Source organism: Amphiura filiformis, chromosome 18 (genome assembly GCF_039555335.1).
Source record: "Amphiura filiformis chromosome 18, Afil_fr2py, whole genome shotgun sequence".
NCBI lineage: Eukaryota > Metazoa > Echinodermata > Ophiuroidea > Amphilepidida > Amphiuridae > Amphiura > Amphiura filiformis.
In genome coordinates, this window is record NC_092645.1 from 27,789,492 (window position 1) to 27,801,224 (window position 11,733).

Genomic DNA, 11,733 nt, shown 5'->3' on the forward strand with positions numbered 1-11,733 from the left:
TGATTTTTATATTTTGGGCCCATTTTCGGCAAATTTTCCCCCATAAAAGTCGCATGGCCTCTCTCTTGCCTTTTCTCCCAACAACTTTGGAAAAATCCTGGCTACGTCATTTTCCTGGCGCGGCAACACATGCAAGTCTGTGTCATGCAGCAATTAATCATTTTAAATAAGTTTACTTTCAGTCCGATATTACACAACTTTTACGGGGTTTCATCACATTGTATCAGAAATAGTGTAAACATTATGCACCAATATACGAGCGTAAATATAAGCAATTGGCTTCATTGCGGCCGGCCAGGGGCGTAGCCAGGATTTATTGCGGGCTGATTTTGAAATGATGGCCCTGTTTTGGACCTTTTCCTAAAATTTTGACCAAGAAAGCATAAAGAACCTAATTTTTCGCTCGCTACACTCGCGAATGAGCACTTTTTGTCCATTTCTGACTGAAAAAGCATTTTTTTCTCGCTACGCTCGCAAAGTGGACCTTTTCGGCTTTTAGTGATCATAGGGGGCACCTTCCAACGCTCCTGGTTTCTGACTAAAGTAACGTCATATTTGGCCATTTTAGACTAAAAAGTGCCAATTTTTTCGCGCTTCGCGCGACTTTATTTTACATTTCCACCATATTTCACTTCTCGCACATTTGTATACCATGAACTTATTCTGTTGCCAAAAGGTGCTGGATTTGCCTAAAACCAGCGGGCTGAAAGTCGGGCCCGTGAATGAAATCCATAAAATATGCGGTTAGAAAATAAATAAATAACCCTAAAAGGGTGAAAATGGTGCATCAAATGGCTTCATTTGTGCTTTCATTTTGAAAATTTTCCCAATTCTCAGGGGGGCACATCCCCCTCAGACACCCTGCGTCGCGCAAGCTGACGGGCAGCGCTATCGCGCTGCATAACAAATTTCCAAAATTGTTTTGCCCCCCCCCTATCAAAATACCCTGGCGCCGCCCCTGAACCTAATTGGTATTCGTTAGTTAACCGGATAAATAACTTCGGCAGAACTGACAAATTTGTACCCGTAACTCGTTACTGTCGAAAATGTACGAAATATGGCTTCCGTGAATCTAAACATATTGATATTTAAAAATTGGTTAATTAATGGTATTACCATAAATCGAACATGGACATGTAGGATGGTATCTATAGAAGTCTTTTTGCCTAAAAAATTTGAATTTTGTTGAATTTAGAGTAACAAAATAACATGCGCCAGACAGTGGTCGACGTGAGTGTAAAATCAGGTAGTACCGTATTTTGTGTATTGACGAGCTTCGAACGTTGCATTCCGAAGTCGCAAATATCTATCATAATTCTTATTTCAAGGTCCTGTAAAATACCTCAGCAAAAAGATAGGGTCATCGTCCAACACGGACTGCTCGAAAAAAGTTCACCTATAAAAAACTGCGTGGGCTGTTATGCGTCGTTATATGTACAGGCATATTTGAAGAATTTCCTATCAGATTAATAATTATTAAGATTGCTAAAATATTAATCTAAAGACTTCATTCTTTCATGTGCACCATAAATTTTGCACCTGAGATAGATATTGCTAGGCAAAATTTCACAGCAAACATGGCAGATTTATCCCATTTTGGAGATATTTGAGACAAGATTGCCGACCCCTTGACAAACACTTGTTAGGGGGCCTGATGCAAAAAAATGTCATCACAAAATTTCGCCCATAGATCACTAGCGGGGGGGGGGATAAATCCCCCCAATATTTAGGGGCCATGGCCCGTACAATCATCCAATGTTGACGCCTGTATGTGGGTTTCTGACCAAAACCTCATATTATTTGGCTATTTTAGACCCACAAAGTGCCAATTTTTCCGCGATCGTGCAAATTTATCTTACTTTTGCACCATATTTCATCAGTTTATAGCTTCAATATAGCAAACAATTTTGCACGCTTTACACATATTTGTACACTTAACTTCATATTTTGACGCAAAAATGTGCTGGATTCACTACAATTCAAGAAATTTCTGTTGGATTTGGATAAAGCTTTAGAATATCGACCGCGACCATTGCGTTTTGTAATCAAAACAAACCAGAAATTTATCACCCATTGTAAAGGATGTGGCACATGTATTAACTATGCAATGCATATATGCACACCTTAGGGGCTGTGCAATAATTATGAGCCCTGGGGGAGGGTAAAATTGGGGGTATGTTTTGGCGAGCCGAAGGGGGGGAACTATTTTTGGTCATGCAGCCAAGAGGGTGGCGGGGGCAAGCGATTTATGACACAAATTCATGGGGCGCCTTATAAATAAAACGCTCTAAAAAGGATAGGGGCAGTCGGTGCAATAATTATGTATAGGCCTACCCTGGGTGGTGATTTACAGGGGGCAAAGATTTTTGGCAGGTTGAAAGGGGGGTCAAGCGATTTTTGGCAGGTCAAGGGGGGCGATTTTTGGCAGATATTTTGGGCACCGTTTCTATATCTTTATTACACCCTAAAAAGATGTTAGGAACATGTTCAAATATGCAAAATTTTGTGCTCGTTGCGCTTGCGTTATATTATGATAAGACAAAAGTTTAAAATTCAGGTTCCAAAAAATCTTGTATGTGTAAAAGCGGGGGAAAAGATTTTTTTGGGACGTTTCATTTTTACTCAAATCATAGTTTCCACTATCTAGCTACGACAAAGGTCAATAACACAGGATCAAAATTTTAAAATGCTCCAATTTATTTAATAATAAGTCTGCAATTGTTCATCTTAGTAAAATCGAGGTTCAAAATTCTATTGTGTCATCAAAGTGAACAGATAAGGTTCCTTCGCATTTTGAATTCTAATGTGTGTTGCGAGGTTAAATATTTATACTAAACATTTTTGGCAATGCTCACACTATTCATGGTACTTTTTTAAATCACATGTGTGAGTTATAATGTGTCTTTTGAAAAAACTTGTGTCGGCAAAACATTTCTGACAATATGGACACTCAAAAGGTTTCTCTTTGGAGTGAGTTCTGATGTGATTTTTGAGCTTGGTGCTGTTATAAAAACATGCTTGGCAACACTCACACTGATAAGGTTTCTCTTTTGTGTGAATCATTCTGATGTGCTCTTTCATGTGACCGCTTTGAGCAAAGTCTTTCTGGCAGTACTCGCACTGAAATGGTTTCTCTTTAGTGTGAGTTCTGATGTGTAATTTAAGATCACCAGATCTTGAAAACCCTTTTTGGCAATACTCACACTGATGCGGTTTCTCTTTGGTATGAGTCATTATGTGTTGTTTAAGTATACTAATGCGTATAAAGCCTTTTTGGCAATATTCACATTTATAAGGTGTATCTTTCGTGTGTTGACTTCTTACGTGTGCATTGAGGCTAGTACCATCTGCAAACCATTTTTGGCAATACTGGCACTGGTGGGTTTTCTCTTTGGTGTGCGATCTAACATGTCTGTCGAAATTCCAACGGTCTGCAAGACATTTCTGACAGTACTGACACTTATAAGGCGTTTCATTGGTGTGAATTAAGCTGATGTGTTTTCTAAGATGTCTGCTTGTGGAAAAACATTTTGGCACTGCTCACATTCATACGGTTTCTCATTTGTGTGAGTTCTAATGTGCTCCTTGACGTGACTGCTTTGGGTGAAGCATTTCTGGCAGTACTCGCACTGATATCGTTTCTCTTTGGTGTGAGTCCTGATGTGTTTTTGAGATCACTAGATGTTGTACATCGCTTTTGACAATATTCACACTGATAGGGTTTCTCTTTGGTGTGGATCATGGTGTGCACTTTAAGTGCACTATTGCATATAAAACCTTTTTGGCAATACTGACACTGATATGGTTTCTCATTGGTGTGATTCAAAATGTGTGCTCTAAGTGTACTATTGCGTGCAAAGCTTTTTTGGCAATACTCGCATTGATAAGGTGTCTCTTTCATGTGCTGACCACTAATGTGTCTTTTGAGGCTAACACTTCCTGCAAACCATTTTTGGCAATGCTCACACTGATGGGTTTTCTCCTTGGTGTGTGATCTATAATGTCTTTTGATAGACCAAGGGTTAGCAAAGCACTTCTGACAATACTCGCACTGAAAAGGCCTGGTGTGAATTCTGATGTGTCTTTTGAGGTCAGCAGATCTTGCAAACCATTTTTGACAATGCTCACACTGATAGGGTTTCTCCGCGGCGTGAATCATGATGATATGTTGTTTAAGTGTTCCATTTCGTGCAAAATATTTTTGACAATACTCACACTGATAGGGTTTCTCTTTGGTGTGAGTACTGATGTGTCTTCTGAGGTCCTTACCACTTGCAAACCCTTTTTGACAATACTCACACTGATGGGGTTTCTCTTTGGTGTGAGTTCTTATCCTGTGTCTTCTGAGGTTCCTACTACTTCCAAATCGTTTTTGACAATGCTCACACTGATAGGGTTTCTCTTTAATATGAGTTGTGGTGTGTATTATCAGGTTGCTACTCTGTGCAAACTCTTGTGAGTTTTTGGTTGAGTTTCCCAACATCCACTGTTTCTTTTTGCAAAGTAGTTTTCCATACTTAATCTTGTGTCTGCGCTTGTGACATGAAAGTTTGTCCATAGAGTCGAAACTGATTTCACAGAATGAACATCTTAACGGTTGGATCATTTGTGGTATCCTTTGGTAGTAACACTCTAACATCGTCATCATCACTCCGAGTCATGGAACACCTGTACGTAGCATATATCCTGCATGTAAATAAGTAAATAAATAAGTACCCGTTAATAAATAATCTTGTCCTGCACATAAACAAACTAGCTGGAAAATATAAAACAAAAACAAAAAAGAACAAAATTATTTTGGGGGAAATGAAACAAAAATATTCTTGAGTAAAAAATATTAATATTTTCTCACAATATTCTTGTCTAGCGCAATATTGCACACCCTTACCTTACCTTACCTGACATTGTGATATCTACTGTGGATACTATACAAAAATGTACACGGTGGGACTTCCACAACAGATATAATGCAGCATGTGCCACAGGATAGACCCCTTTTCAAACCAATGACCATGTTTACCCTTGGCCTGCCAGAAATTGTTTGCCTAATTTTTGAGATCCCAATTTACAATCCTTTTAAAATGGTCTAGACACAAACTGCGATTTGCGAGCACAGCGTGCAGGAAAATTTGCATATTTAAGTGTTTCCGTACAATATACTGTTTTCCGATGCCTTTTTAGAGTGTTTTATTTGGAAGACACCCAAGTAATGTGTGCCCAAAATCCATCCTCCCTCCCCGGATCGTAAAAATTGCTTTCCCCCCCTTTCGGCTCACCAAAATTTCTTGCCCACCCCTCAATTTTACCCTCCCCATGGCTCATAATTATTGCACAGCCCTATAAGCAATGGAAAGATTCATTTATTACATTGTTATTCATAAAGCAGCCATTGATGAGCAGTAGGGTGCATCAAACGCCCCTCATGTCAATGTTATTTTTTGCTTGAGTGATTAAAGTGTGCCACTTATCAAGTTAAATAAGTGCTCCAAATTTAAATTCAAATGGAGGTCGGGAAATGGGTCCTCCATGAGCTCAAAGTTTGAAGCGTTATTTGTATGTATAACGGTAGAACTACAAATGAGGCAGCTATTTTGTTTTACGCACTTTTGGACATGTAAAATAAAGGCTGCCATATTGATTCTGCATTAAACAGTGTGTTTGTAACTAAAATGTGTCACCCTATACTTAACAAATCATAACAATCATGCTAGGATGATGTCAGTCACAGGTTAGACATGCCTTAAAATGAATAGCTGCCCCATGTATTTAAATACATAATAAATCATACATTTCTCTTATTTGCGTTAATTCACCTGTTACTATCAGAAAGTGGGCAATATAATAATCATGTTGTCATAATCTTTCAAGTCATAACTGTCACTTTTTAGAAGTTATTAGTATAGATAAAGTTCAGTTGCAGCTATACAGTTGGCGCTTTCAGTAGATTGGGTTTCTTTTTCCTATCTTGTTCAACCACCTGCAAAACATTCTGATAATGTTTCTCACTGTGGGCTGTAGCCAAGAAATCTGCACTAAGTTTCACACGCGTTCTGCTGCGTCATTAACCACATTGATGGCTTTGACATTGCTTAGGGAAGACAGATATGCTGGGGACTCTGGCCATGTGTTTACAGCATCTGTTAAGAACTCGTCGTTAATCTATAAGATGTTCATAGTAAACCACGAATCTCTGCCTGCAAAATCAGCTAAAGCTGTTGTCTGTGTGATGTTCTCATCAGAGAACTTTGGCTTGCCAAAGCCTGAACCATACCGATTAGTTGGTGTGACCATCACTTCATCAGGTTTAACTGCGAGAAGCCTACTAGCGGGCTATTTCATTATAAATGACACGTTCACAAAAATGGCTTTTATCATATCTGGTTGATATAATTAGGGTGATAATGCAGTGTTATTAACTTAATTCTAAGTATGCCACAAACTACAAGCTACATGAGCATTTTTACAGAATTCTGTCTATTTTTGTATAAAAAATTGCCAAAAGGTACATTTTTAACCCAATTTTGGAGTCCCATTTCATTTTGCCCATGTATTCTGAATTAATTCTTTGAAAAATTAGGTACATTCTATGGCAATGTGCTTGTTGCAATGAAAATATGATATGTGTGGAACATCATGCAAGTTGAATGGTGAAAATTGGTGCAAAAATGTTAAAATTCGTAGATTCTTGCAAAATTGGCATTTTGCGTTAAATAAAAAAATGAGTGTCCTCTCCAATTCATGCCTCCATTTTTGTTAACATTAAAGAGGAAATATAAACCCTTACCCTACCTGTATAATCTGTGTTATATTACCAATTGATGGGACAGGGCACTGATTGAGGAATTCATTTATTTTACATACAGTAGACCACTTGTTCTTGATACCACAGTTCCGCGTTAAAATTTGTCCTCTCCAGAACTGACGTTAATTACTAATTGTTGAAATAAGAAGGATTATATCATAGAATGTGAAATTTGTAGAGGAAGAGTGGTCTTCCTTCTACCAAGGTGGCACATGATTTGGTATTTGTTGCATTTTGCAAGCCTGTATCCACGATTCTGTTTGCAATTTAACAAATGTCCTCTCCAGCACAATTATGTCATTTCCATGAATTGGTAAACAAACTAAAAATAAAAATTTCAAAGAGCCAAACCCACAAGAAATTTTTGCATTTTATTGCAAATTATGCTTACAAACCACTTTAGTGTTCAAATTATTGTCCAGTTGTTGAGAACACATATGATATTATTCTGCATTGAACTTCGGTTAGCTAAAAATTGCAATATTCCTAATTTAACCAGAATATTAACCCTGTTTGTAGTGAATTTTAAATGCTGGGGATCTTTTATGCAATAATATTGATGCAATAATATTGATGCAGCTATTTCTAAAGTTAAAGTATGCTTTATTATGTGTTAAAAAATGTGTCCTATCCAGAACAAATGACACAGGAGGGTCTTTTATTTTAGGTTTTCCATGACTAGTACAACAGATTGATGCAGAATACTCACTTATGCATCAGTGTAGCTATTGGGCAGGACAAAATGACTATTTCATGAATTTTTCATGTGAAGATAAAGTTTATCCTTAAAATATGTAGTAATTTTGCACCATTTATCTGGATTAGTATCAATTTACTAATTGTTTTATATTGAAACTGGCATATTTAAGACACTGAAGTGTAAAGGAACATACAACAATTATTACAGACTAAATATGAATAAGTATGAACCCAATGTTGGTTACATATACTCTTTCAAAGTTGTGTATTAAATTGTTTAAAAAATGTCCCCTCAGCGGCAGCTATGTTTTACACAGCAAAAATTCAATTAAATTTTTTAATGGTTCCTGAGGGTTTGACGCTCTAATATTTTGAGAATTATTGACACACCATCTGAACTTTGAAATGATAATGAATTTGCATGAAATAAATGAGTTTGAATTTTGACCCCTTTTGGGACTCAATGTTGTCATTTATAATGAAATAGCCCTAAGCAAGAGCTTGCTTGTATATACAAGAGTCTGCTTAAGTATTCCGATGTCAATGCTGATGTTGCTGCAAGTGCCCTAAAAGCCATGAAAGCGACATTTGTGGTACATCTCCCAAGAAATGATCCCACTGGCTCTCTTCAGTTAAAGGTGCCACCACAGGAGAAAGAATCTACGAAAGCGTCAACTGTATAGCTGCAACTGAACTTTATCTATACTAATAACTTCTAAAAGGAAAGTGACAGTTATGACTTGAAAGATTATGACAACATGATTATCATATTGCCCACTTTCTGATAGTAACAGGTGAATTAACGCAAATTAGAGAAATGTGTGATTTATTATGTATTTAAATACATGGGGCAGCTATTCATTTTAAGGCATGTCTAACCTGTGACATCATCCTAGCATGATTGTTATGATTTGTTAAGTATAAGGTGACACATTTTAGTTACAAACACACTGTTTAATGCAGAATCAATATGGCAGCCTTTATTTTACATGTCAAAAAGTGCGTAAAACTAAATAGCTGCCTCATTTGTAGTTCTACCGTTATACTTACAAATAACGTTCAAACTTTGAGCTCGCGGAGGACCCATTTCCCGACCTCCATTTGAATTTAAATTTGGAGCACTTATTTAACTTGATAAGTGGCACACTTTAATCACTCAAGCAAAAAATAACATTGACATGAGGGGCGTTTGATGCACCCTAATGAGCAGTATAAATTAATGAAAACTAAATATAGGTATGACAGGGAAACCTCAGTTAACACATTTGCTAGTCAGTCAAAATGGCCTAAACCGGCAATACAAATTTACATTGAAATTTAAAAGAAGCTTTTTAAGAAGGAAACCTTCCTAAATATGTTGTCTATACTTCACTTGACCCAAATATATGATTTTTTTTTTTGATTAGAGACTCTCACATGGAATTTCAGAGAGATTTTGATAGCAGTTCCATTAAAAAAAGGTGCTATCGTCATGAGACTAAGATCTAGAAACACCCCCGTAATGCTGTTTTGGGGAATTTTGCCAGCAGAATCTTTTTGATGAAAGTCAATCTTTGACAAGATGTAACTTTGCTACGGAAAGTGCTATGACAAAAGGTTTTCAGTGTTGGCTTTCTTTACTCAAGGGCTTTAATTTGATATATAAAATGATGCAGTTTGATGGCAAATTTGAATTCACCTGGCATACCTACTAAATAGCCACCTATATCATGCACAAACTTTAAGCTCGCAGCATGCAATGGACCCATTTTCCATGCAGAAACAGCTGTAAATAGAGAAACGTGCACATGGCAGCTTTTATTATGACTTCTTCTACCGGTGAGTACATTCCTCACTTCGAGAGTATCGTCGTACTGTGTGAAATATAAATATGTGTGAAAATTGCTGCCTTTTTGCTATCTGCATTTTATTGAGTAGGCTTATGGTCTGAGATATGAAGTACTGTAAAAACTTTCACTAAAGACAGCTACATTTGTATTATAGTGTGTGTATAGCTGTATAATACAATAGCTGCCGGTCGGACTTTTACTGCTTGCCTAGAGCTGTCCATCATGCATTCTCTAAATTCAGTAAATTTTCTTTGCCAACCGTGTAGTTGAATGGGATTATTTTGAAATTTTAAGGGTACTACACCCTCGATAAATTTGTGTCTATTTTGCATTTTTCTCAAAAACTAATAAGGCCAATGGAACTCGATTATTAGTTTCCGATTGGATGTTTGAGAAAAAGGACGAGGTCACTATTTCATAATTCATTATTCGGTCTCTTTTCATTATCCATTATGTCAACAAAATCAATGATTTTATGAACAGCTTTCTCCAAATATTGGTACCCCACCAGCACAATTAAGGATATTGTTGATGAAAGACCATCTCAAAACAGATATTAATGCTTAGATCATCTTACAGACATTTTGCAACAGATTGAGAAAAGATTTGAATTTGTTTTTATTAAAATGAAAAGAAATTTGGAATTTTTGTAATCACTAGAAACATGATGAGGTAATCCTTAAATTTCCATTATTTACTACATCCTCCACCCCTACAACTAAGAAAACTGCTGATTATGATGAGCAGGGGATGTCAGCTATTTTGAGAGTTTCAATTTTGATTATTTCCATCTCAATTTTCAGATAATTGACTTTTTAATGAAAATAATGAAAGTTTTGGTCAAATTGAAAAGGTGATGCGGGCGGTCAATAGGAAACTAACAATCGAGTTCCATTAGCCTAAACACACTGGTAACAAAAGTTATGTACGGTATATTATAGGGGCAAGGAATTCAGTTTATACTACACTGGAATTTCAGTGACCCAAGTCAAGCGGTTCATTATTTCATGTTATTTTCAATACTGGTCCACTATAAGATGATGTACTAGGTCTGTTGGCTAACACTGTCATCTAGAGGGTAGATGTGGATAATAATTACGGAACAAAATTTACCTCAGCAACAATTTCCACGGCAGTTGAAGCCAGCATCGACAAGAATCCGGGAATGGTATACGAACCGAGCTGACCGGCCGTCCGGGGTCTCAGGACCGCGACACTCCGGAGGACAGCAGAGGACAGAAAAATGTGACTCTCCTGCTAGTCTCCTACACAACCAGTTAATTATGTTTTTGTTCATACCGCATACAGTCTGGCCCGCGCCCGAGACTAGCAGGAGAGTCACATTTTCTGTCCTCACATCGGTATAGGCCGTCTGCACGTTAATTGTACGGAGTGTCGCTTCTCTACCTTTATTTTTCTCTGGGGGTCTTTGTTTATATGACCTATGTATATTTCAGGGCGCATACCACTAAAAAATCCTCGTGTAATATATATTATTATTGCGTGAGACATAGGGCCTACATTCGAGGAGCAAGGAATACATGTACTAGTAGGCTTATAACCAAAATGGTCAGTATCAGGGTTCGCAGGTTTTTGCCGCAGATGGAAAAAACCGCGGTTTTAACCACTTGGCAAAAACAGTTTTTGCTAGTTTTTGCCGGCAAAAATGGCAAAAACTAAAAAAGTCATTACATTTTTCCTCATAAAACAAATTTAATATTCAGTTACAAGTTGCCGAGTGTAACAAGGCCAGATTTTGTAATTAGGGTACCTGCAGGTAATATGGGACCATTATTAAGGACGTTTAGCTTATGTGCATAAAAACTATAGAAGATATGCCCAAAAGAGAGTTACGATGAACAACCTGTCCTTTAAGATTAATAAAACAGGCAATGTTATCTTGTTTTTATGTTTGTTTGGACGCTATGACGTCAAAATGACGTCATCGTCAAGTGTCCCATATTACCTGCATGTGCAGGTAATATGGGACACTGTGTTATCTCTATGGTGAAAATCAAAATGTTCAGAAAATCACTCTTTTGTTCTAAAAACATTTTTGTTACATGATTTTGAATGTTTAAATGCAAATTTCAACAAGAAAATTCAATTTTCTAAATAGTTTTGCTTTTCGCATTGACAATGCACACAATTTCCTATGTGTCCCATATTACCTGCACCCATTCAGTTGAAAATCAGAGAAAATAATCATTTATAAAAGAAAAGTGCCACTTTTCAGTGGAATTTTACCTGCTGATAAGCTTAACCCATCACCTAAAGATCATAAAAAGTGACAAATGCACCCTCAGTACCAGAGTATTTGGATACACAATCATAAAATGTGGCGTCATTGATTTTATATCAGGCCAAAAAAATGACGTAAATTTTTGGGCAATTTCACTCTTT

At 37.1% G+C, this 11,733-nt stretch overlaps 1 protein-coding gene across 1 annotated transcript; it reads right to left on the minus strand.

Annotated features, from left to right (window-relative positions):
- Nucleotides 1-2,694: 2,694 nt before the first annotated feature.
- LOC140140081 (uncharacterized) lies at nucleotides 2,695-10,528 on the minus strand. Its single transcript, XM_072161899.1, has 2 exons — nucleotides 10,444-10,528; nucleotides 2,695-4,686 (listed from the first exon to the last, which is right to left on the minus strand). The coding sequence occupies exon 2, from the start codon at nucleotides 4,646-4,648 to the stop codon at nucleotides 3,503-3,505; it is 1,146 nt and encodes a 381-aa protein (XP_072018000.1). The 5' UTR covers nucleotides 4,649-4,686; nucleotides 10,444-10,528; the 3' UTR covers nucleotides 2,695-3,502.
- Between the last annotated feature and the right edge of the window lie 1,205 nt (nucleotides 10,529-11,733).